Source organism: Magallana gigas, chromosome 5 (assembly GCF_963853765.1).
Source record: "Magallana gigas chromosome 5, xbMagGiga1.1, whole genome shotgun sequence".
Classification (NCBI taxonomy): Eukaryota; Metazoa; Mollusca; class Bivalvia; order Ostreida; family Ostreidae; genus Magallana; species Magallana gigas.
Window position 1 is genome coordinate 36727494 of NC_088857.1, and position 27007 is coordinate 36754500.

At 34.4% G+C, this 27007-nt stretch overlaps 3 protein-coding genes and 1 long non-coding RNA gene across 8 annotated transcripts in view; 3 read left to right on the plus strand and 1 right to left on the minus strand.

Moving 5' to 3' along the window:
- The first annotated feature begins 48 nt into the window (after positions 1 to 48).
- Positions 49 to 12691, plus strand: LOC105340498 (protein tyrosine phosphatase type IVA 2). 5 transcript variants are annotated; one of them, XM_034475460.2, is made up of 8 exons: positions 74 to 209; positions 4623 to 4777; positions 5921 to 6019; positions 7349 to 7887; positions 8230 to 8322; positions 10246 to 10376; positions 10873 to 10947; positions 11276 to 12691. In XM_034475460.2, exons 4-8 carry the CDS (start codon positions 7777 to 7779, stop codon positions 11385 to 11387), a joined length of 522 nt encoding a protein of 173 aa, XP_034331351.1. In that variant the 5' UTR covers positions 74 to 209; positions 4623 to 4777; positions 5921 to 6019; positions 7349 to 7776; the 3' UTR covers positions 11388 to 12691. The 5 variants fall into 5 exon arrangements, with proteins under 5 accessions (XP_011444865.1, XP_034331351.1, XP_011444866.1 ...); XM_011446564.4 differs by lacking the exon at positions 74 to 209 and adding an exon at positions 4115 to 4532 and having other exon boundaries at positions 4607 to 4777; XM_011446561.4 differs by lacking the exon at positions 74 to 209 and adding an exon at positions 4115 to 4532.
- An 838-nt stretch (positions 12692 to 13529) lies between these two features.
- On the minus strand, positions 13530 to 16407 carry LOC117690814 (uncharacterized). Its single transcript, XR_004602701.2, has 3 exons — positions 15994 to 16407; positions 13753 to 13980; positions 13530 to 13665 (listed from the first exon to the last, which is right to left on the minus strand). It is a non-coding gene; the product is annotated as an uncharacterized lncRNA (long non-coding RNA).
- LOC105321313 (uncharacterized) lies at positions 14534 to 17598 on the plus strand. Its single transcript, XM_034475420.2, has 6 exons — positions 14534 to 14632; positions 14728 to 14825; positions 15478 to 15499; positions 15676 to 15785; positions 16405 to 16605; positions 17458 to 17598. Exons 1-6 carry the CDS (start codon positions 14554 to 14556, stop codon positions 17485 to 17487), a joined length of 540 nt encoding a protein of 179 aa, XP_034331311.1. The 5' UTR covers positions 14534 to 14553; the 3' UTR covers positions 17488 to 17598.
- Positions 17599 to 18371: 773 nt separating this feature from the next.
- The window catches only part of LOC105324291 (uncharacterized), a 37956-nt gene continuing 29320 nt past the window's right edge, over positions 18372 to 27007 (plus strand). Inside the window, exon 1 of the mRNA XM_066084884.1 lies at positions 18372 to 18472. The gene's annotated coding sequence lies outside the window, so the exon portion shown is untranslated. The remainder of the gene's footprint in view (positions 18473 to 27007) is intronic.

A 27007-nucleotide genomic window follows, 5' to 3' on the forward strand; every position in this document is an offset into this window, starting at 1 on the left:
TACAAAACATTTGAGCAAAGAGACCGCATGCTGTTTTCCCTATTGGCACCCCATAAATTTCTGTGACGTCACGTCGAATCCGCCATGTTGGTGTTACACATTGAGGTGAAAGAAGTCGTCATTATCGGTGTATCGCCACACAATCCTTGAATCTGGCCGTTAAAGAAAGTTTACAATCATTGGGACATTCAATGTGTAACAACGTACTGGTAAGTATAAATCAAAATGTATTTTGCTGTCATGAAATGTTCGGAAATAATGAAAAAAGAAAGAAATCTGTTCAAGCGAAGGTTCAGCGCGTTCACATTCCTAAGTGAAAATTAAACAAGATTTGTACATTTTTAAATAACACAGATGGTGAGAATGGTTTTATTGATAAATTCTGATAGGATTTTAACTAAAATCATGCTTAAAACATTAATTAAAATTGAATTAAGATATCGCTATCGTCTCAAAATGCGTTGTGTGAAAAGTTAAGAGTTCCCTTAAAGGTCCCTCAATAAATTAAAAAGTGAAATGAACTTGTAAACTTGATGTTCATTATATGTAATTTCAGTGCAAGGTAGTTGACTCAAAACGTAACCCGTTTCCAGTTACACCTGTTCAAGATTAACGGAATAAAACATTGCCCTTAAAAAATCTAGATATGAAGGAAATTGAAAACTTATGATGGGGTTAATGACATCTTTTTTAAATATATTTTGTGTTTGGTTCCATTGCTGGTGCCAATTTTGATTCTAAACCACTGCAAGTTGTAGCAGGCATAATGGGCAATATAGGTTTGTTGGCATTGCAAGTCCATTAGATTGATTTAATGAAGACAATGCCAAGCGTGTGTTGGTTGAGATTGTCTGGTGCATTTGTTGATGGATTATCATGTTTGCTCAGAATATAGGGGTGGGATGCATAATGATCTAGACTACATTAGCTGTATTAAGTCCACAAAGAAATAACATGATTTGATACAGGTACCCTTCTGTAAAGGGCAGAAATGAATATTGAGTATTATACAATTCGTAAATAATCTATACAGGGGTGTTTTTGCAGAAAAAGAGCTGACCCATTTTTTGGCCCATGGATTTTATTAAAGTGTATTTAGTCATTACCAAATAAGGTCAAGAGAGTTTGATCATTTGACGGCAATCAGTGCAGTAATGGTAAAATGTCACTGTTGCCATTATCTGTCATAACTAATTCGGATTTATCATTATATTATTGTTTTTAATGTATATGCCTCCAGAGGGCCCATGAATAAACACATCTCATGTAAGTTACTAAAAATATATGCAGAGATGCCATACTCCCCGATTTGGGTGAGATGATGATCTGCATGTACATATATACATCAAGTCCCATCAATTTCGTTGAAAAGACACAGTGATATGAACTTAAAAGAAAAAATCAGTGTAGTAAATATGTACTTAATTTTATTGCAAATGATATAGCTATGTAATATACATTTCTGCAAAGTTATGACAATTTTATATTTCTCCACAATGGGTATGAAGAAATGTGTACTTGTAAAACTTTTTCCTACAGCATCAATTGTTACAGAGGAAATGAGAACAGCTCTTCTCTCTAACTTAAATTTGCTTTCTGTGGAGGTAACTAATCAGAAATCACCATTAATTGCTTCAACTGAGTTATTTAGTTGCTTTTATGTTGACTGGTCTGCAATTGAAGTAAAACTGTTGCAAAAAGGAAGCATTCATGGCTCAACTATGTATATTTTACTTGAAAACTTTCAAAACCTTCCATGTCAGAGCAGGAAGACCAGAAAGTGGAGCATCCCTTTACAATAAGCCCTCACAATAGTACATAGTCTACATCCAAGTCAGATGCACATTCTTGAATATACATGTACAATTGTACTATAATTGAACTATATACTGGTTTGTTAATTGTCCTTATCACATGGTACCACATGATATGACATCAAGCGCAATACTCATACGCACTAGTTACAGTCAGAAAAAGTATTGTAATTTGTAAATACATCAAAGTTGATAATTTACATGCATTTGTTGATCAATCAGTACTTGAATAGCTTTGGGATTGAATTGTAAGTAATCCATATTCTGCATCTAATTGTACTGGCAAAAAATTTGTACTGCAACATTTACTTTGTAATTTCCATTTTCAAACCCTTCCCAGTATTTTCCACTTGGACAAATAATTTTTCTGGATTAGAATTAACTGGTTTTTACCACCGTTAGTTACCAGCACTGGCATTTCCTGGCCAACCCTTATTTCTGCTTGACCTATAAAAACTTTATCTTTCAACACCATGCTTGCATCCTTTGCAGTCTGGGCTTTAAGAAAGACTTAGCATTAGGATGGGTGTCAGATGAATCAAATTGAGTGTATAATATCATGTTAGTATCAAACTAACACGTGAATTGTATGTTGCTTAGATTTACCATGAAATATTGTGCATTTATTTAGTTCAAAACAAATACTTATTGTAACATACAAAAAAATCAAAAGAAAAATTATCGTATAGATGATTAGAATTAAATTGTTAGTTTATTTGATGACGTGAAGAGTTGGCAGTCTGACGTCAACTCCATCCTGAAGCAAAGACCTCCTCTGGGAACAAGCGCTATGTGTCATTTCAATTACTCATGTTTTTCACAAATTTCATGAGTGGTTGTGTATTGATTGAATTGGTGAGACAGGCAGTGTTGCAGGTTAAAGTCTGCACAAAAACATCAACATGTTTAACACAGAAAGAAGTTGGTCTGTATTTCAGGAATGTGTGATGATCATGATAAGTCAGCTTGATATTATCAACTCAAAAAACACATGAATAATTCTTTGAATTAAGAAAAATTTTAAAGATATTAACAGAACATGCCTTCTCCTTCTCCGGGGTCTACAATAAATATGTGTAAGTGTTGCTTGCTCTCTAAGAAAACACAACCAGTGATACAAGTACTTCACTAGTACTGTGGTGTTTTACAAGGTTCATTTGGTAAGGTGACCAACGTGGTGAGAAACATGTGATTGGAGGATTACCAGTTCAGCCCTGTACCGTCTTGTACAAGTCGACAGGCACCTGTTGATTTAGGGTCACAGCTCTCTTACTATGATGTACAGGTAGATAAACCAAGGAGAGAGGGCTCCTTTCAAGTTTTGATAGCTTAATGCTAACAGGTTATACATTTGATATACAGTACATAAAGAGGCTGGGGTACAAGTATTATCTAGTGGATGGGTGTGTCCTTTAGGTCTAACACAATATTTGCTGTAACAATTGGATCATGGTGTGTTAGGGAAGTTTTTTTTTTTTTTCAAGCAGTATAACAGTATATATTCTATTATAGGTAAATAAGACAAACCACCTTGACATATGAAATATTGTACATACCGTTATACGTTCTGTATGATATTAAGACTGAAGTATTTGTTGCGGTGACAAGTTGCCTTGCAGTAATTATAAAGCTCAAAGGCATGGTTAACCAGTTCTGTCGCTTACATGGCAGGAAAGCAGGTCTAGTGAGACTGCTCTCATCAAAGAGATGAAGGAAAAAAAAAAACAACTACCCTTGACATTTTTACATACATGGTGTCACCTATTTTCTAAAATAGGTTTAAAGAGAGAACTTTTAGGAAGTTGTGTGAGAGTGAACATTGTTTGCAGTTTAATTGCCCTGTTAAGATTCTGATCTGCTAAACACTTCATGAAAGTTGCTGATAAAAGGTCAAGTGTTGTTTATCATCATTTACATGTGTCATTGTTTGTTAGAGGAACCCTGGGTGATTTTTTCCCCACTGCTGCACTGCTATTTATAGCTTAGTGTACATGAATATTTTTATCAGCTCAGTGACACTGGATCATTAAATCTCGCTATATCAAAGAAGCATGTGCTTCATTCATGATTTGTTCAAGTTCATTGTAACTCTCGGTATGTAGAGTTTGAAAGACCCGGTGGATAGATTAAAAAGCCTGAATAGTGGTTATTTACTTGCGGGATACAAAATTACAAATTCACCTGGTGGTCTGGGAATTTAGTCAAGAGGAAGTTGTACAGACAGACTATTCAGGAGTGAAAACCAAACCATGTGAGCAAAACGGTGTGTGATGATTGTATAAGTACACACAGATAAGATGGTGATTTTGTGAATTTTGTGTAAAATCACCTGCTCGATGTAATTGAGAATTGACTTAAATAATACTGTCACAAGAGAACATCCCAATTTTATTAGGAACAATACAATCTCTATATTTTTATCACGAGTTCTTGGAAGAGACACACATACATACACACACACAAGTTGGAATTGGGCCACAAGTGTTGACTTGTTGTATTCATTATTGTGGCTGACAGTGCTCTATAAACATGTTATTTGTTGTTATGAGCTGGAAGAACAAATCTGCATTCCATCTTCACATATAATTGTTTACATCTGCCATGGTAGGAGCGTCATACTTATTGTGTGCACACAGACATTGAGAGATATTGTGTTGGTTTATCGTTCAGTGTGTTCAAAGCTGGAGAGAAAGTTTTGCTGCATAAATCCTGATACAGGTGAGAAGATTGGAAAACCACAAGCTTACAACTGCAGCATATGAAATTTGTTTATATATTAACAACTTTTGTAGTGTTTATTGATTGTAGGATTAGTAAACAGGAAACCAAACAATTTAGCCCAGCAGTTTTTGTCGGTGGGAATCTGGACTGTTATTTGCACTGCTGGGAGATACATATGTACTGTTTAATGGTACAATTTGATTGACTAGTGACACAGTGGCCAATTTTTGCAGTGGAAATAGGTAAATTGGATAGGTGTGATTGTTTAGATATGTCAGAAGTGTCTGACAGATCACCTCTACAAAGTTTGAGTGATTAACCCTAATTGTGATTCAAGGTAGAGGAGTGACACCTTGTGTTATATAGTATGGCTGCTTAAGAAAGGACCAGGGCAGTGTTCTGTTGTTTATCTGTTGACCACAGTTTGATCATTGAGGACTTGACCTAAATGTAAGGTAAATGCCTGAGGATGTCATATGATAAGTGACAGGAATGAATGGAAAAACATCTTCTTAACTGTGACCCTTGTGTGGCCACATTGTTTGTGAAGAGAGACAAAACTAGGCTTGTTTTTACAGCAGAATAGGAAATTACACAATGATGTTTAATTATCTTTTTTTAACAATTAGGTTTTTGGTGTAATTATCATTTTTAACAATCAGGGTTTTTTTGTGTCCTTTTTGGTCTGTCATAATTGTGCATGCCTTGTCATTCAGGGGAATGAAAATGTGGAAAAAGTCTTAAAATAGAATTGAATGAACCTGTCACCTCTAAATATAGACCTCATTGTCACACTTTGTTCTTGGAACAACCATCTCCGGCCTCATCTAATGTTTATTTATGCTGAGTATGGAGTAGTGTGGTGTTTAACATTCTAAGAGTGGAATGTTAGCTAATGAACATTTTCTTAGCCATGCATGAAATAGTTGAGATATTTTAAATGTTTCTTTCCTTGTCTGCAGATTCAAATATTAGATGTCAAAGCCTTGGGAGTATCTAGAATATTGGGTTAGTCAGTTATCAGTGGGGTTTATTGAATTTTGCTGGTAATATTGTTTGGGATAAGATGAAATAAACAATAAGTGCAGCTTTGGTGATGTTTGTGGGTTTAATCTGTGGAGGGAATGATTGCGCTACACCCAGCTTGCATATCACTAGACTGTTGTGAGTGACAACGGGAGAGGAGATTTGAGCTGTCAACAGATTGTTATGAATTTGTAGTGTTTGTCTACTCAACTCAAAAATAAGAATCAGTGCTTGCTTTGACTTCCTTGTTTATGAAGTACTTCTAACCACATGATTGCATTCTTTTCTTGGAATTAAATATTAATCTCATAATTACAAAACATGCAGTGTGTTGATGGATATATTTTTGTTTTTTACAGTTGATGAGAGACCCACGTGGACCTGTAACAGTCAGGGGCAAATTTGTGACCGGATTTGTACTATGTTCATCTCTCCTGAACTGCTGGCAGCACACTGAGGTAAGGGGGTCATAAGTGGAAGGAGGGGGGGGGGGGGGGGATGGCGGGTCAGGATAGGCACCTGTATATAGTGCATAGTTTGATTCCCCATTATCGCTAGAGATTTACTGGTAGAGATGTATTAATTATTAACTAAAAGTTCACTGCCTATTTCTTTACTTGGTAGATGTGCACAAGACATTCCAAGCTTTATTTTCTTTCCAATTATTTGCCATGATCTAAGACTTCTTTTTTGTATAGGACATATTACTCAGCACATTCATGTTTATAGGTTGTCATTTGTGTATCTATATAATATGCATGTTTAATCATTTAATGTAATTTTTGCTTTGTCATCCTCTGAAACCTTTGTTGAGTGTTATCTTATGCCGGGTAATAAACCAGCTTAACTATGACAAGTTCTTTAAGACTGATAGGTGTAAGGGTGCAGCGGTACAGAGAGAGTCTGGGGAGAGCTGCCTGAGTGCAGGGTGGTCTCTGTCCTACACAGACTGTGTCTGCGGGACTGTCTGACAGATTACTTTATTTATGTGAAATCAGAACTTACAGCGTGAGAGACAGAGAGACGGAACAATGGGACACAGAACTTCAGTGGGGATTTAGCTACAGGGTGGCACCTTCTCTTTGGGTAATGATGGAGATTATGAATCAGCAAGGATCTTTTTGGGGGCCTGTCTTTATGTTGTTAAAAGATCCTACAAGGTTAAGAAGAGATGATAGAGTTGAACAATAGGTCTTTACCTGTATACAGATAGGAGGCTATTGGCAATGAACTTTGAAAGCGGTGGGAACAAGAAGACATACATCTCTAGAGTGAACTGTCTGGGAGTGAACTGTCTGGGAGTGTCCCAGTGTAAATTAGCATCTTAGTAATTAGTCTTTTTTTTATTTCATGTACATGGAGTACAGTCCAAAGTTTATAGTAGCCATTAATAGGTATTGTGTGAATCAAGGATGTATATACATGTACTTTATAAGCATATACTTAGCAAATATGTCCCTGTCTGAATGTAATCTATTTTATGTGCCTGCAAGATTACCTTTCATATACCGGTACATTGTTAGTTGCTTTTAGCCAAGCAAAATTAAGATTTATTACAAATACCACTACCAGCATATTTTAACATGAGAATTATTTAAGTTTGTACAGAGTACAGACCATGCAATATTGCAGGTACATTAATGTTTTTTCAGGATTTGAATTTTATGCACTCACTGAAAGAGAAACTGATTTCTTGCCCACATCGACAAAAAATTAATTTTCATTCATCCAAATTGTCAATTTTCTTTATGATGTTGTGAAAATATTGTTTTTGTTTTATCTTACAGTTCAGAAGTAATTTTGGTCACACCTATATGGAGTTTGTCACAAATAGTGGCGACTACTGCCAGGCTCAACACGTATAAAACGTAGGATAGGAAAAATTTTCAGTAGCTGCCAAATTCTCGGTGCTTCAACCTCGTGTTTTGTTCATTTTGAGGACCGCTTTTATTTCGCCGAACACTGATGGGGTAATTGTACAAGCTACTGTGGGGACATAGGATTCCACCCATTTGTCTTTCATCTACAGAAAATAAATATTCATGCACAGGATGGGACTTCCCTGAACCTCGATTATTTTAGTCCTTTACACAGCATATGTGTGGTTTTGGAGTGCCCTCAACACTATTTTCTTGTAACATAATATAGCTCTTGAGGCTGCATTGGAACAGCTTTATCTATATTTTTTCATATTGGAGTATAATCTCGACTGTAAATGACCGCCATGAAAGCCAGACGCCCAGAACCCGCTGAAATCGAGTTCAAGAACATGCGATTCTTGATTATGGATCGCCCAACAGATGCTACAATGGAGAAGTTCATTGAGGTGTGCACTTATTATTACATCATAATACTCCAACATTAATTGTGTCAACTATTTCTGGAGTCTTACTTTAGATAATTATTGTTGCACATGTACATTGAAAGCCAAAGCTTGTATCACATCATGCATAAAAATAAATATGTGTTTCAAATACTTTCAACATGAATATTTCAATTAGAAATTGAGAACTGCTTTATGAAATCTGTATTGTAAAATTAAAGTAATGTTTGAAATCTTTAAAGCTCTTGGTATAATTTTTCAAACATTTGAAAAAACTGGAATAACTTTCTTTATAGATATTCATTCACTTTATTTAGCTAATCATTTCTAATTTGTATTTTGCAGGAACTGAAAAAGAGAAGAGTTAAAGATGTAGTCCGTGTTTGTGAACCAACCTACAAAACTGAAAAACTTGTTCAAGAAGGAATACGAGTACTGGTGAGTTTGATTAAAGGGTGAAAGACCCAGCTGTGGTTGTAAAACAGGAACAGTATTTAAGAGCTCAGTTACATGAAAAAACTGGTATAAGGAAGAATGCCTGTAATGCATTGAGAAGGTTGAACAGCCAGTCTATCGATGGTTGTTGAGCACTGCATGTACTGGGAAAAAAATGTTGAAGTAGGAACATAATAATCAGATTGAGAGCTCATAAAAAGGATATTGAAGCAAGTCAATGAAAAGGGCTGGATTAAGAAAAAGTCTAGTCATGCTATGTATATCTTGTGTACTGGAAATCTCAGGATACTCATAACATAATTTACCAATCAGTTCATCAATCAGAAGCCATGGTTGATTTTCAAATGAACTACCAATCAACTTGATGGACAGCTGTTCATATAGTCATATAGTCATGTACTTGACTTCCTTTGGACCCACTTTTCTTTTCTTACCAAGTACAGTTGATCTGTCAAACTTGGTATTATAAAAGGCTAAAGAAATAATAGATTGTTATGAAATGTCAGTAAATTTGGATATGCAAGTATTTGATGTGCACAAGTCTACTACATATTGAGGAAGTAGATTGGGTCCTGTGAATCATTGGAATTTCGTATAAACCAGTCGGGGGTTACTTTAAGGTTGCATTGATAAAGTGTACTGGTATGTAAAGTGTGTATCTGGGACAGAATGTGCAGTAAACAATGCAATGAAGTAAAATGTCTTCCTTGTTGAGGACAAGTTGATACATCACACACAGCCACTGGTTGTTGGAGCTATCTAACAACACCAGAACATGCAATATATACACTTTTGTAATTAGCAATTTATAATGATATGGGAATGCTAGATGTAACCTAAATATAAATTGGAGATTTTATTGGATTTTTTATGGGAAAGCCAGGGGGGTCGGTTTTATTAAAAGACACAGCTCATCTACTGTGCTATGATCATGTCCACTGATCCATGGCATAGTCATGATTCTGCCATTTCTGGCATTCACAGCTTTGCTATTTCCTGATAAGTATTTTTATTCTATGGTTATGAAACTCAAAACAAAAAATGTGTTTACAGTGTATTTATTTTATACCGTAATACCTGGGTAAGATCAATAAAATCTAATTCTGCTGATGTTCACTCGATCAAGCTGTTTGTGCTGCTTTTACATTTTTACATATACAATGTAAGTAATAGATTGTGTGTATCGAGCATGAAATGTTTAAAGTTATAGGTTCAAAGGATTAATATCAGAAAGACCTTGCTTCATTTAGTCTCAGACAGTTAACCTTCATGAGTGCATTTTTTAAAAAACCTCACTGGATTAAGATTGAGTGACCAGGAGGGGAAACTATCGTATAAAATACACAATGACTGCACAAAAACTATTACATCAGCTATGATAAGTCTGATCTTTGATCAATATTGTGCGATGCTTTACCTGTTTCAGTCAGGGAATTGATCTCTAGAAAGTTCAGTGCTCGCTTCATCTACACTGATAAATATCCTGTCAATAGTATGTAGGAATGTTTTTTATTTTCATATTTTTAGGACAAGTACACAGAGTATAAAACATGTTTTTATACACTGATAAACATCATGTCATTTCTCATTAGTATATAGGTACTCTATATATAATTCATATGTTTAGGACAAGTACACAGCAGGAGAATAAATAACATGCTTTTATACACTGATAAACATCATGTCAAAAGTATGTAGGTACTCTTTATATATTTCATATGTTTAGGACAAGTACGCAGCATGAGAATAATTAACATGTTTTTATAAACTGATAAATTCCAATAGTATGTAGGTACACTTTAAACTGTATATGTTTAGGACATAGATATATATGCAGAATGAAAAAAAAAAGTTTTGTATGTATGTCAGGTGTGGATTAAATAAAATTCCCGCTCCATTGTTTAGGATTGGCAGTTTGATGATGGTAATCCACCACCAGCAGAAGTGGTGGATGAATGGTTTAACCTGCTCAAGACCCGCTTCAAAGAGGAGCCCGGCTGCTGTGTGGCAGTCCACTGTGTAGCAGGACTAGGGAGGTAAGAACTCTGAATGGCAGCCTCTACAAGGCAGATTAAGGTCTTCTGTTTTGTTAGTAAGCAGATGATTTCATTTAATAGTTGGATTTTCTAATCCTTGTCTGTCTTGTCCAAAAGAAAATGTTTTCATTCAATGCTGCAAAGGTTTTACGAGAAAAAGTTGTATCTATTATGATTAACTTTAAAAAAAAAAAAAAGCAGAAATAGGAAAAATAAGATTATCTGTGTTCTTGTATTTGTTGAAATTGCCGGTTCTTTTTTTTATGAAACAGAATTTTTAATGTTCCTGTAAACTTTTTAAAACTATTGTGTGACAAATAGCTTATAAAATTTGCAAATTTTCAGGAAGTGTGCATTTGTAAGATGAATTTTTACTCTTGTTTCATTCAAACCCTATTTGTGTTAGGGATACTATTCAGGATTAGTAAATGATTAGGTTTTGTTTTCTATTATTCTTTTTTTAATACTGAACTTCATACCTTTATTGTCTTTGTAGGGCTCCAGTTTTAGTTGCCCTTGCATTGATTGAATGTGGAATGAAATATGAAGATGCTGTTGAATTAATCAGAGAGTAAGTTAGATATGCAGAAATATAAAGCTGGGTCTACGTTTTTAATCTTATTAAGCATAAGGATGGAAAAAAGAGAAACAAATCAGGCAATTTTAAGTTATACTTGTAGTAAAGAAATGTATTTTTTATTTGACAGATTATGATAATTTCAACTTACAAACAAGCAAATAAAAACCGTTTAAATTGTTTACCTCAGTAAAGTCTTCATCTTTTAATGTCTAATTGTTGACAATGTCAGTGCTAAAGTTCCTTAGTTTTAATAAATGAACTATTTACACTGTGTATATGAAAGAGTAGAAATAAGAATGCTCCCCTCTTTTTTCTATAGCAAGAGACGAGGGGCAATAAATGCAAAGCAGTTGATGTTCCTTGAACACTACCGTCCAAAGTCTCGATTGAAGCAGAGGGGCAACGGGCATAAGCAGTGCTGTGTAATGTAAACTCCAATAGGACTGAAATTGTGTCATTTGTAGCGTTCATTGTCTATTTAGTTCTCTGAATTCAATTTATACATTGCTGAGTTTGTGATATTTCTATCTTAAAAAAAAAATGAAATATTTTCGTTAATATTCCACTTGTTTCGTGTTGTAGTTATTTAAATAATCCAGTTTTAGCGTTATTCAGCGTTCCCATCAGTGATATGGACTGTGTTGAAGTTATAGCTTATCCCCTAATGTCAGCAGTATTGAAGGCTTATTTTTTTGTTAATTTTTAATGAAAACTTAAAGATTAATTTCAGAGATATAACTTGTATTCCTTATATGTTTCTCCTAAAATTCATAATTTTGATTTTGGAATTTTTGAAGTCTGTTGAGTTGGAGCTATTTTGTTAATACCATCATTCGCCATTGTCCTCAGACATGTACATCCGTGAAGGATACTGTCAACACTGATTCTCTCATTGGTTGCTTGCCATGCAGTGATAAAAATGTGGATTGTGTTCAAGAATTATAAATTATTACCACATTGTTATCATAACATTTCATGAAATTATCACTGCTTCGATGTTTTCACTTATCTCTTGCGTGTCTCCGATGTTAGTATCTGGAGGAGGAAATTGTTGTCCGTGTCAAAGCAAGTCTTTTAATTAATATTTGGTGATTGGTTTTTAGTCTCTAAATTTTTTTCCCCCATTTTTGTTTGTTATTCATTTGTAATTATAAAGTTGAGCCTGCTGTCATTGTCCATTATTGAAATGATTAGAGACTGAGGGATAGGATTGGAAAATGGAATATTCTTTCTTTTGATATTATCAAAATTTTTTCCCTTTCGATCAAACATCTTCAGACAATAATATATGTATAAAACTATTAGTTATGATTTCTTGAATGCAATTTCTAAACACTTAGATCAAACCAACAGGTTTTGAAAGAAAGTGGAGTAAGACCTTAGAGAACATTCATTGTACACCCTATATCTAGATTTATATATATTTTTAAACAGTTCAAAAAGGAGTATTTAAACTGTCCTTGAACTAAACTCCCACTAAATGACTTGAATTGGAGGTTTTCCTAGCATTGGACATATAATTGGTGCTTCCCCCTCCTAAAACCCCTAATGTGAGACTTGAAGAAACTTTTAATGTTTTAATGTATTGAGGCCCTAATTGTACCTACTTGTATAAGATTTGAATGATAATGCCTTTTATTATATATTTTTTCATATGCATTATTACTAGTGGTGTACATATAAGTTATCTGTATGTATATTAAGGGCAATAAAAACTAATTCAAATATACCAGAATTATGTTTTCTCTTTGTTTGTCATCTTCCGAGTATGTTGTAGAAGATCTGTAAACTTGATAGATGTGTTATAAGTGATTGATAATTATCATATACAGTTTTTAGCAATCAGATAAAAATTAGATTGTAAATGAAAACTGTCCTAAGATTCGCTATAGTGGAGGAGCATTTTTACAAGTCTAATTTTAATCGGATTTAAGTTTTTTGTTTCTATATTAGCAATTTTTTCAAAGGCTGCCAAACAGTTGTCAAATTTTGTATATCTTTGTTGATGAGCAATGCCGTGGTTTTCTTTGCCAAAATAAAACATTTATTGATGATTTAAAAAGTTTATTAACCAAAACTTGAAAAAACGAAGAAAATCAGACGTCTTGTATTATATATTCATTACGTAAATGAAAGAAAAAGTGAGCAATCTCAAATACCCCAAATTGTTTCTGTACTTTATTCAATACTGCACAGACGTTCAAGTTTAAAAGAACCAAAATTTCCAGAGAAAACTTAAGTGGAATTTGAAGATCCTGATGAAACTATCCACATCTATACACATTGTGTCTGGTTTAAAAGAATTAAAACTCCTAGGAAAATAATATCAGAATTTCCTGGTATTAATTATGCCCATTTACATAGAGTGTCCTAAATACCCACAAAGTATCACCAAATTCTATGCGGCAGTTAAAGGGGAGTGGGGCTAACAAAAAGCAGGTCTGACGAACGGGTCAAAAACTATTACCCCCAACAACTTGTTGCTCTGAGTACTGTTAAATGTTATTTTGAGTACATGTGATTACAAATCTATGTGCATGCGGATTGCTTACAGGTAATGTTATCAAGCAGTTCTTTTGAATCAATGCAAAACGTCCAAATCTTCAAGGAAAGATTATTCTTCCAAATATACCACGTAGAAATCCACCATCCTTGCATCTAAACGTGGTTAATTTGAAATGAATTATATTTCGTAGATGGCGTTCACATCTATAAAAAAAAAACCATATTACACTTGCGATGTGGGATAAACAACCCAAGCCACCTAAATTCGGAACCAACGTTGCAGGTACTTACCATCTTTAGAGGGCCTCTTGTTCTTTTGAGCAGTCAGACTCATGCAGCCAAAGAGTGTGGATGGTGCTCCAGCACATGACATTGTATTGACCGTATCCTAACCTTTTAAACGTCTGGATGTTCTTTGGGCCCAAAGATTTTATATAATCCAGAGTCAAATGCTTTTCAGAAGAGGCTTAATTGTATGACTTACGCTGTATCGCGCAAATCATCCATGATGACTGTTTTCTGAAATCGTCAAGACTTTCAGGATTATGCATGTACAGTGTTCACCTGTCGTGTAGTTCATTATCCTGTAACTACTTCAGTATATATATGGTTTAGTTCTTTAGATTTATGTAACATTGTGAGAGTAAATTGATGAAAAAAAACCAGTATCTTGCAAATGGCCGAACAAGGTGTTCTAGACTATGTACCGGGGTTTCGGGTTTAGCTTGTTCAGCTTCGATCAAGTGAGCTTTTCTGATCCCTATTATCCGTCGTCCGTTTGTCCGCCCGTCTGTCCATTCGTCTGTAAACTAACGACATTTTTTACTTGTTCTCTATAACCACTGAGTTAGGTAACAATCATTATATATATATATATATATATATATATATATATATATATATATATATATATATATATATATATATATATATATATATATATATATATATATATATATATATATATATATATATAATCATATAGACCCAAGCGCCTGTGAAAAAATTCCAAATCCGTCGTTAGCGTTATATCGGAATTTGAAAGTGTACATTTATCGTTTTGACCCTTTACTTACAATTTTAGAGTTTCCGATGGTAAGAAAACTAGCAGACTACCCCAAAAAAAAAAAAATGATTTCGATATCGAAAACTAAAGTCATCGGTGTGATATGTAAGAAAATTTTGTCTGAACTGTAAAAAATATTTTACAACAAACATTTCTCATAATCATGTATACACATGGTAAACGTCTGAATTTGTTAACAGGTATCTTATGTATGGTACTGGTTGTAATGATTGCTATATCAGAAAGCGAATCTATGTCTCTTAATGAGCATAGCTCGGATGATGAAATTGAGGACGAGGTAAGTTTTTTTGTTATATACATTGTGTACATTTACAAATTGCCGAACCATCCACTATAAATATTTATGACGTTTTACTTAAACACAACTTTGTCCTTGTAGAATGTAGATTCTGTATTTTATAAATTGAATATGATGTACTGCATTTGAAATATGAAAATGATCATCATTATTACAAACAATACCTACAGTACCTATCAGACCCAACCTAACAGAAAGTAAACCCCAACTAAACCCTGGGTTTACTTTCTGGGTTTACTTCGGGTTTACTAGAGTGGACCCAGAGTAAACCCAAAGTAAACCCAGAGTGGACACAGAGAGTAAACCCAGTCAGAAGTATACCCCTGAAAGCAGACGTTAACTGTGTATTCGGAATATATAAAGGGTAGGAATTACAGGCAGTAGAATGGTAAGATAAAATACTATAGTCTGCTTCACACTTCAGTGCATACAGTTGACCTCAAAAGCAATTTCAAAGTAAACCCAAAGTAAACCCCGAGTAAACCCAAAGTAAACCCCGAGTGGACCCAAATTTTCAAAAAGTAAACCCAAAGTAAACCCAAAAAGTAAACCCGGGGTTTAGTTGGGGTTTACTCTGGTGTTAGGTTGGGTCTGATCGGTACTGTACAGAGGTCTTTTAGTTTATTTACAGATTGTCGAGAGATTTGAAAGAGGTAAGGTGTTTGTAAACGTCTATCCGAAAAAATGAGTTGTCTCTCTTTGAATACATTATTAATATATATATATATATATATATATATATATATATATATATATATATATATATATATATATATATATATATATATATATATATATATATATATATATATATCTCTCTTTTTTTAAGCTGCCGGTAAGGACCACGAACATCACAAAAAACATCACCATAAGCATGACAAGAATAAGAAAAATCACCACAAACCAAAGAATGGCACTGTGTCTGACAATTCAAATAAGGTAAAACAAAAATATCAATCAATTAAATTGAATTGTAAAAATGCAAGCTACAGTTTTCTCATTTACGTTTTCACTATTGCAAAATGAATGCAAGAAATGGCCATGTGAAAAGACGATATAATGAAGTCTTTGTTGGGAGGCCACTATACTCTGTCCAGAGTTTTTGCTTCCACCACTTTTTGCTTGATATTTCAATAATAGTAAATACCTTTGTGCTCAAACTACGTTCATCCACTAATATGAAAAATGTCCAGATTATCTGTTTTCAAACGTCCCCTCTACCGCCTCAGATTTCAATACACATTCCAAAATTGAAAGTCTACGGAGATTTTGCATTGCAACAGCCATTAATAAGCCCGGATGATAACGTTAAAAAATTGCGCGATGTATTCCGAGTGTATTCCGAATGGAAAAAAGATGTAAACATTTCCCATTATAAATCTCTGTAAGAAAATTGTTTTTGTTCCTGTGAAATTTCATGAGTGAAAATATATAGTAAAAAAATAACAATTATATTTCACATGATGTTATTGGCAGTAAATAATATATTCGGATGCCAAAGAATAAAATGCAAACTGTCCTCTTCTAAAAGATTTTCTTTCCAACACTACGTGTATAGACAGAATCCATGTACGCAAACAAGAAGACTGACGTAAATGAGAAGGCTAAAGTGACCGGAATGAAGTCGCAAAAGCCAGGCAAGCACGCCCATGTGAAGGCCGTAGAGGTGGCGGACGAGGGGTCCAAGACGGGGGTGATCGTCGCTGTCGTTCTCGTCCTCATCACAGTTCTCGGGGTCGGCGCGGCGGTGTTTATTGTAGTAAGAGTTTTCTTCCCTTCCCGAACTCTCGCTTATAATATTTTTTTTTCATGTGCATCAGTCAAATATCAAATGTGCTTTTTTAGAACTTATAGGCTAAAGTAATTGTAGCAATGCATTTGAAAAAAACCATGAATTTCAAAGTTCGTTATGAATGTACATCAACATTTTTTATCATGGGGACACTTTACGAACTTCGAAAAATATGTATGAATAAAAAATTCTGGGTTTTAATTGGTTGATAAAATAATTTCTAAACACTGATAAGTATGATTTATGGGGAGGAGGGCAGCTAATGGTACAGTAAAAAGATCAAAATATAGTGGGATAGTTGACGGCTAAGCGATGCGGTTCATATCCTGTTTGCCGATGATATAAATCTGGAGAGATGGTCTTGTAAATTGTTGAACTACGCGTGAGCTTATAGGAGGAAAGTTCTTAATCGAGAAACTGTTTTTAAAGTAAACTAAAAATCCCTTTGGTTATCTGTTTAATTTATCCCATCTAGCTAAACAAGGTTTATTGTATTTAAAGTCCATTATTTCTACCAAACTCTGCACATTTTTGTAAAGTGCGTTAATATCAACGATATCTCAATGGACAGCTACAAGGTAGACGGGGTGCAAGACAATATGAGATTTACTGGACTCGTAATATAATGATATTATAATTTACGATACAAGCCATTACCTCACAAAAATGTATCAATTTACAATATACGTCCAGCCTAATGTTAATACGACACATAATTACTTTTTTTGTAGTGATCAGAATTATCTAATATGTACATTAAAGTTTCATCCAGCTTGCATGTTGCATGTACTCATATGGACTTTTGTTTTATTTCTACAGAAAAAGAAAAGAGCTCAAGGAAAATCCTAACTCAGCATCCAGTGGTCTGTTCTGATGTTTTTTTTTTGTTTTTTTTTACAGTTGTGTTAACTCTATGGAATAAACATTTTACGAAATAGATATTAAAGTCTTTTGGATTTCTTTTGTTGTTTCTAAAATTAAAACAAGGTACGTACACATTGCTAAGAAAAAATATCTATTTGTAAGCTGTTCATATTCACGAGTCGAAGTATTCTCTTAATCATTTTTGTACATAAAATTTAAAAGAAAAGAAATATATAATAACTATATTTTTAACAAAACAAGAAAAAAAAATAAAACAGTATTTGCATCTGTATTCGAAATTAGGTTGTTCATGTTTACCTGAGGTGAATAAAACAATTTTGATTAATCTTAAATTAATATATTAGATACTATAGTTTAAATCTATTACCAGAACGACAACTAAACTCACGGTAATCACTTACATGTAACTGAACTTTTTGCACTTGAAACTTTGTTGCCCAGTGTAAAAAAATTTCAAAATGTGTACGTTTACTTAAAAAATATGAATTTTATATTATAGTGTTTTAAAAGCAGTATACCTTCCCTAAATTTAAATGTTAACTTAAGGGATCGATTTATTTGGAATCTTTTTTTTTATCATTATGAAGAGTATTCGGTTTAAAATCATGTTATAAAAAATTTACAGATTAAACTTTTAATTACCAGTTATAGATGAATTTTATTTAAATTGATAATTCAAGAAGGTAGTTTTTATGGGTTTGTACACTGTTTTAGTACTGAAGCACACAGAATATTGGTAGGAGTTGGCTTTTGGCTTTATAGAAAAACCTGCCGGCTTCTGAAAATTTGTAATTGGGTTCTGTATTTGGTTTCCTCATTGTATTTCCGATGTTGCTTTTGTGGAAAAACCGGCATTTTGAAAATGTTACATTATTAAATCATTCCGATTTAACCTGGCATTAGGTCGACACTAGAAAAAAAAATGTAACTGGCCTCTAAACTAGTGCAAGTAAGTGATTTGTTAATCAACCTGTCATTTCTATCTTTTAATAGTTTTTACCACATCTTTTTATTCAGCCCTTTTAAAAAGTCATTGCTATAGTAAGTAAACATATCATAATACATGTGTAAACATATCTGACTGCTCATTGAAAAAGACAAAAAGATGAAAGACAAAGAGGAGATGAAGGTCGTGCACAGCGAAGAAACGTTACGTCAGAGGAAACAGGATAAACTACAGCGTCAAGTGGACCAACACGAGGGAAAGCTACTGTCGAATAACCACCAGAGACTCCACACGTCCAAGCATGTCAACGAGTAGCTGCAGATCTGTAGCTCTCTGGTTGAAAAAATTTGGATAGACAAACCAGAGAGCTACAGTTCCAAGCGTTGTAAAAACCTCCGATTTACGCCGCCGTTTTTGTGTCGCTCGCTTCGGGAATTATATCCGACTTTAAAAGCATTCAACCGCCTAAAAAATTGGATTTATTAATTAAACATATAGTTTACCCTAACTCTGCTAACTTTGTTTTCCTTTCAATGGTTCACAACGGCCATCCTTCGCCTTGGAATGTCATCGTTTTAAAAAACTCGCCTTATGACAACCATGTTTACCTAGTAGCGAGATCTCGGGTGCGTCAACTTACCCAAATGGACCCAAATGAACCCAAATGCACCCAAATGGCGATTAAAGTGGAAAACAATTATAATAAAGTCCTTATTACTAATATCATCACTTGTTTTAGTCATTTCATGGGGTTGTTAGCCGTTATTAAGAAAAATAAAGACCCAAATGGCGATTCAAGCGGAAAACAATTATAATAAAATCCTCATAATTTAGGGAAATTTGGAAAAATAAAAGCCGAAGGTCCAGAACAATAATTAAAATTTTTTCAGTATATCTTTAAAAATTGTTTTTGAAAAATAAAGATGAGCATTTTATCTCGATTTTTAAAATTATATAATGTATGTAATTATATTCAAATAATATAAATATATATATTATATAAAAATAAAACAACTTTTTAAAATAATTTTAATTATTGTTATGGACCTTCGGCTTTTATTTTTTTCCAAATTTCCCTAAATTATGAGGATTTTATTATAATTGATTTCCGCTTGGGTTCATTTGGGTCCATTTGGGTAAGTTGACGCACCCGAGATCTCGCTACTAGGTAAACATGGTTGTCATAAGGCGAGTGTTTTAAAACGATGACATTCCAAGGCGAAGGATGGCCGTTGTGAACCATTGAAAGGAAAACAAAGTTAGCAGAGTTAGGGTAAACTATATGTTTAATTAATAAATCCAATTTTTTAGGCGGTTGAATGCTTTTAAAGTCGGATATAATTCCCGAAGCGAGCGACACAAAAACGGCGGCGTAAATCGGAGGTTTTTACAACGCTTGGAACTGTAGCTCTCTGGTTTGTCTATCCGAATTTTTTCAACCAGAGAGCTACAGATCTGCAGCTAGTCAACGAGGTAACAAAACATGTCAAACAAGGTAACAAAGAATGTCATCATTAAGATGACAAAAATTGGCAACCAGGTAACAAAGCATGTCAACAAAGGTAACAGAGCATATCAACAACGTAACAAAGAATGTCAACCAGGTAACAAAACATGTCATCAAGGAAACAGAACATGTCAACAACGTTACAAAGAATGTCAGCCTGTGACTCAACCAGATAGCAAAGAATCTCAAGCAACAAACATGCCGACAAGGTACATGTAACAAAGCATGTCAACAAGGTTACAAAGCATGGCAACCAGGCAACAAAGCATGTCAACAAGGTAACAAAAAATGTCAATTTTGCAACAAAGAAAGTCAACTAGGTAACAAAGCATGTCAACAAGGTAACAAAGAATGCCAACAAGGTTACAAAGAATGCCAACAAGGTTACAAAGTATGGCAACCGGGCAACAAAGCATGTCAACAAGATAACAAATAAAATTCAATAAGGTAACAAAGATTTAACAACTTCTATCAACAAATTAACAATGGTAACAAAAATTGTCAACATGAACAAGAAAAAAATGCATGTCAACTAGATAACAACATGTAAATTAATATGTAACATAGAATGTCAACAAGGTAACATGCTTCATCATAGTAACAAAGTATCAACAAGGTTGGACGGTTTTAAAATAATCACACATTCTATATATCAGCGTCAGCAGTTGAAGTTGATGTAAGCGAGATATCGTCATTGACGTGCTCTCTCTTTTTATTCAGAGATATTTACATGCAAAGAATATATTTCTTTATGGGGAATTAACTGTTAAGGTAAACTCTATCATTTTAACACATTCATACCTTTTTAAAACACTGCTCAGCCTTACAACATTACAATATTCAAGATTTTCGTGTCGTAATTTTTAATACACATTTCATTTTGCATTTGCCTTTCTCACAATGTTCTTTTGTACCAAGCTTGAAAGCAATCCTTAATTAAAGCTGTCTATTCATGTTGTGAAAGACATACATACGTCAATGTTAAATACGTTTTCCTTTCCAATAAAAAGATGAACGCCATTTTACCAATAAAAGTTATGTACAGCTCAGTATGTCGCTACAATATCTGTTTACAGAACAAAAATCGTACATATTTTGCTATTTTTGTTGTTATTATTTTGTGAAGTGTTTTAAAATTTATAGCATTCCAAAATCTTTAACACAGACAGTTTAATAAATGAATTTTGAATTCTATATTTTATTTTGGCGTCACATACCCTTATGTTGAACATCAGCCTAAATGAAAACTCGCGCTCACATTGAAGATCTAACGGTTGTGACTGTTGAAATGCATCTTCCATTACCTAGACCTTATCGTTAAAAATACAAGAACTTTGAATTTAAATATCATATGCAGACAAGATAGAAAATTCAAATAAAGAATTGGGGGGGGGGGGAGATAGCACAAATGCCCATTCGGTTTGGTAGTGAAATAGAATTTTTAATTTATTTTTTTTAATTAAATCTATTCGAATATATTATAATACGAGTTTGCAAATGCACAATTTCTAACTTTATTCAGTTTTTAATATACATATATTAAAAAAATATTGCCTTATATTTTGGTGGTTTCGAACCCACAACGTAAAAACCCAAGTTATCTAAAGTTAGCTTATGTCTGGTACTCTTTTTTTTTTAGTCTGGTGCTCTCACCACGGAGCAATTTTAGACACAACAAATTGTGCTTTTTAGCTCACCTGAGCCAAAGGCTCAGTGAGCTTTTCTGATCACAATTTGTCCGTTGTCTGTCGTTGTCGTCGTCGTTGTTGTAAACTTTTCACATTTTCATCTTCTTCTCAAGAACCACTGGGCAGATTTCAACCAAATTTGGCACAAAGCACCACTAGGTAAAGGAGATTCAAGTTTGTTCAAATGAAGGGTCACGCTTTCTTTAAAGGGTAGATAATTGAGAATTATTGAAAATTTGTTGGTATTTTTCAAAAATCTTCTTCTTAAAAACTATTAGGCCTGAAAAGCTTAAACTTGTGTGGAGGCATCCTCAGGTAGTGTAGATTCAAATTTGTTCAAATCATGGTCCCCGGGAGTCGGGGCTACGAGAGGGGGATCAAGTTATACATAGGAATATATAGGGAAAATCTTTAAAAATCTTCTTCTCAAAAACTATCAGGCCAGAAAAGCTCAAATTAAAATGGGAGCATCCTCAGATATAGTGTAGATTCAAGTTGGTTCAAATCATGGTTCCCGGGGGTAGGGTGGGGCCACAATTGGGGGATCAATTTTTACATAGGAATATATAGAGAAGATCTTTAAAAATCTTCTTCTCAAAAACTATTAGGCCAGAAAAGCTCAAATTAAAGTGGAAGCATCCTCAGGTAGTGTAGATTCAAATTTGTTCAAATCATAGTACCTGGTGATATGGTGGGGCCACAATGGGGGAATGGATTTTTACATAGAAATATATAGAGAAAATCTTTAAAAATCTTCTTCTCAAAAACTATTAGGCCAGGAAAGCTCAAATTAAAATGGAAGCATCCTCAGGTAGTGTAGATTCAAGTTGGTTCAAATCATGGTCCCTGTGGGTAGGGTGTAGGGTACCCTCATTGTACGGATAACTCCTCCTACAGTTTTCAAGATAAGAAGTTGTTCTTTTGCAAATCAATTGTACTTGTATTAGAGGTGTGCATATTGCTAGGATTTTGATTTCCGATAATTTATGAAAAAAAACCAGCTTTTGAACTTAGTCATTTTTTGGCAAAATATTGCATATAGGGTACTCCATTTCACTGGATGTCACACTGACAGCTTTTCACTTGTTTTTCAAAAGGTTCAATTGTTGGGATACAAAATGATATTTTTAATGTATAAAGGGTCATCTCTCCACTTTTTGTTAATTGAAATTGGCTTGTTTTCCATTAGACCTAATTTAGAAAAAGAGAAAAATATGGAGCACAGACTCACTCTTGAAGGTTCTAAATTTGACAATATTTAGAGGTTTTGATACGTACCCGCCTGTTTGAGTCAACAAATTCCAAGTATTGAACATATTTAAAGGTTAAAAATCGATTCAGTATCTTATCCGTGTGTGTTTAGGCATTTTACACGCCTTATCCACCCATCTTCTTAAAATGAAAATATAACCACTGAATAAAACTCACTACTGCAACAATGGATGCAAACTTTTCACAACCGCTAACGTGCATTATACTCAATTAGTTTGAACATTTTGTTGAAGTTATGTGACTACCTCTTTCAAAAAATAATGATTGCTTGCGTGAACTTTTGGTTCTTTTACCTGCTTTTGGTACCACAAGTCATTTAGACGATGAATTAGCTTCGTCTACCGTGTTTCGAAAATGTAATTAATAATTCTTTCCTATTTCACAAAAAAAAAACCGCGATAAACCGTTGTGATTCTATAAACGACACTAACTTTTGTCAGATGTGAGTATTGTTTCTTTGACAGTTAATCCCCTCCAAGACCCTAACAGCGGATATTAATATTCGACTACAAGATGACTCGGCGAAGGACAGTTCCGTAATGGCATTCGTAGCGGTCGGGATTCTCATTGGACATTTGTTGGCTATCCTGGCCATTATGTAAGTAACCGTACATTATAAACCTTTTCCGGAAAATAAATTTCATTTTGAGTTCCCTTTCCCCCCCGGAATTTACATTTTATTTTTCTGTACCGCAGAATTTGTCGGTGTTATAAAGCAAGAGTAAGTATTCGTTTGATTGCTTTGATCGTTAAGTGCATGTAGTTGTTATGTTATTGTATTTTATTTGAGCATGCGTTTATTGAAATACACTTTATTTGTTTTGCTTGAAAATTAGGATAAAAAGAAAACTTGTTTAACAATTACAATCGTTTCGTTTATTGAATTTGATTAACACTGCAAACCACCCTAATACATTAACAACATGACAGGAGAAAAACCATAATCATGTTTTAATTGAATTTGAATTTTAAGTCGGACATTGATAGAGATGGACAGAAATCTGTAGACGCTGACAGAAAGGGGCATAAACAAGAAAAGACAAATGAAGGAGTTGACAGATCCCTTTCCAACCACTCCCGGAAGTGACGACCTTTGTCAACAGTCAGGGTCAACGGAGCGACAAGCACCAGCCAAAGAAACCTCCTGACCCCCCAGAAATCTCTGATATCTACACCACTGACCAGTGAGAAACAAAACCAGACGTCGCGCCTCTCCTTAGAGCCCCCACTTCCAGTGTTTAAATCTACAACAGGACAGATATCCCATCTCTCTATGAACTCCGCACCAGCAGTGTTTAGATCCGTCCCTGACAAACGGTTCAAGCTTTCCCGTATGTCTATAAATTCCGCACCACCAACCTTTGGATCAACAAAGAACCAAACGTTAGGTCTGTCTTCAAATCCCCCAGTCAAAGTGGATGGATCCAAGCAAGACCAGATTTCCTTCATATCAATGAAATCGGTACCATCAGACCTTAGATCCGCCCCAGTGAAACAGAAACAAATATCCCATCTCTCCATTAAGTCCGCGCCTCCCGCTTTGGATTCCGCACAGGGTCAGCTTTCTCGGCTCTCTATGAAATCAGCTTCTACTGCCGTTAGGTCGACCCAAGAGAAACAAATTCAAACTTTCTGTCTTTCATTGATACGCGAAATGTCAAACGCTCAACAAAATAAAGCTGTGGAATCTAAAGAGTTGGTCAGGTCCAACACTCGTATAGGTTTACTGCAAGAAAAACAACTGCCTTCCCGCCTGTCTTTAAGGTCTGCACCACCAGCTGCAAACCACGCGAATAATGTGATATACGATGTAAAGGAGACATCCTCGCATCCTGAAAATATATTTTTATTGAACAACAAGGGTAAGCCTCGCAGTGTGACGTCACGGCACGTTGAATTAAAACCATCTTTTCGGCTAACGTCGAAATTTACGAACCTTAACGATCCAATGGTTTCAGTTCATGAAGGTGCAACAACTGGACAGAGATCGGACGGTTCGGTACATACCGGTATCCATTCGATACCATCGGTACCAGAGAATAACAACTCCACTGCTGATGACACGAGGGCCTTGGGGGTACTCCCTGCACCCCCGTACCTGACGGGCATCCATCAGTTCAGGAGAGACAGTGGGTGGTGAGAAGAGGGTGTCGGATGTTCATTGACACCCAACCCCCTCTGGTAGTTGCTCATTTTGGTTTGCATTTCAAATTACAAATTGAAATACCCATAAGTTTAAAGTATTTTGTTTATTGCTAATTCATATCCGTTATTCATTGATTGATATTACAAGTATCCCTTTTTACTGCGTTTTTTATGAATATTCTCGGAATGTAGTGCGTGAAATTTTTTTTTTACCAAGTAGGTATAAAATGACTCATTATGAACATTTGTTAAAAGCTCCCTTTTTAATAAGAATTCGAAAAGCAATCGCTCTCTGTCGAGCAGAGAAAATTTGATAAAATCTTGTAATCGATCTATATTAATAGTTTCATCTTTTTTAAATTTCTAGCCTTAAGCTTATAGTTTCAGTATTGATTGCCTTTGGTAACGAATATATGTGCATCAGCCGGATCACTAATTGAAAGGATAGAAAAGGGAATTTTAATGCTCCATAAAATTGACGATCACTCGTAATAAAATATGAGAAGGCGGAAGTGAATTCGAGCTTAAACATGCAAGCAAACGAGCATACTCCAGTACAAGTTGAAAGTCAGATAATTGACCATGCACATAAACATAAACATCTTCAGACAGTATTATATGTATAAAACTATTAGTTATGATTTCTTGAATGCAATTTCTAAACACTTAGATCAAACCAACAGGTTTTGGAAGAAAGTGGAGTAAGACCTTAGAGAACATTCATTGTACACCCTATATCTAGATTTATATATTTTTTTAAACAGTTTTCCGACGATTAGTCGGTATTTTTTTTCTCTGAAGCAGAGCACCCGACTTATCGGCTTGTTCGACTTGTCGTAGGCTCGAGGTCAGAAAATTGTTAAAAATAGCATTAAAAATCTTGGTTTTAATCATCTTGAGTTGGCTGTGTGATTGAAAATTACGTTGTTGAATTCACTGTTCATCTTTGATAATTATCATTTTCACTCATCTGTTACCACCAAAATACATAATAATAACAGTTATTAAAAAATGGTACATTGTCTTTAATCAATTAAAAGTTTTACCGTTCTGTTTTTATAAACACATCGTCAATGTATAAACACATCGTCTATGTATCACTAGTAGGAAGATAACATTTCGCAGTAAAATTGAAACCAAATTTAAATGGAAGAAAATATTGCAGTAGGTCCGGGGGTGTTTTTTAAATTTAATTATTTTATTAGTAAAGAGTTGTTAGTGGAAAGTATAAATCAGAAATATTTAATGGTCAAATTCAATCTTAAAATACGTAATCGGCAATTATCAATACTACTGTTTATACAATAGGCTGATACCGGTTGTGTTAATAATCTTGCCCTAAGGCTGAGATTTTTACAGAAATTTCACTCCATGTGTATATAAAGAGTACCGTTATAAGAGTAATTATAGTTCATTGATTAATTGTTGTCCAATTCTTTGATTATTGTTAGATAAATTTTTAGGAAACGTATGTATGTCGTATATCGTCATTATCAATTCGTACAAATGATCGATCTATTTCTAACAGTGTATAATGTAAAACAAAAGCATGTAACTGCATTACTGGATACAAAGTAAACAAGTTTCATCAAATCATAGTAATTGCTAAGCTTTCTGCACTTGAGATCCCCCTTTGAAGTCCGACACGAGACAGGTGCATGCCTATGACACCGGAAATTGTTAAACAAACATTGACCACGCGCCGAGTCAACAGGTGGCTGGTTACGTAATGGCGAATACACTGGCGATAGTCAGAGTGGATAATTATTTTAATGCATGGGAATAAAATATTTCTGACAAAGTAAGTCTGGTTTTGCATAACACGCGATATTGGGAATTGTTTAAAATGCAAGCGACTTTGTAGATGTTGCCGGTATTTGAAAATATGATGCATAAATATAAAGTGTAATTGATTGAATGTTAATC

Excerpts from the sequence above, each read along its gene's own strand:
- LOC105340498 (XM_011446563.3), top strand. The coding sequence starts at position 7,777 with ATGACCGCCATGAAAGCCAGACGCCCAGAACCCGCTGAAATCGAGTTC. Across the intron at positions 10,377-10,872 it reads TGTGTAGCAGGACTAGGGAG|GGCTCCAGTTTTAGTTGCCC; the intron begins GTAAGAACTCTG and ends TTGTCTTTGTAG. Across the intron at positions 10,948-11,275 it reads GCTGTTGAATTAATCAGAGA|CAAGAGACGAGGGGCAATAA; the intron begins GTAAGTTAGATA and ends TTTTTTCTATAG.
- LOC105321313 (XM_034475420.2), top strand. The coding sequence starts at position 14,554 with ATGGTAAGAAAACTAGCAGACTACCCCAAAAAAAAAAAAATGATTTCG. Across the intron at positions 14,633-14,727 it reads TAAAGTCATCGGTGTGATAT|GTATCTTATGTATGGTACTG; the intron begins GTAAGAAAATTT and ends ATTTGTTAACAG. Across the intron at positions 14,826-15,477 it reads ATGATGAAATTGAGGACGAG|ATTGTCGAGAGATTTGAAAG; the intron begins GTAAGTTTTTTT and ends GTTTATTTACAG.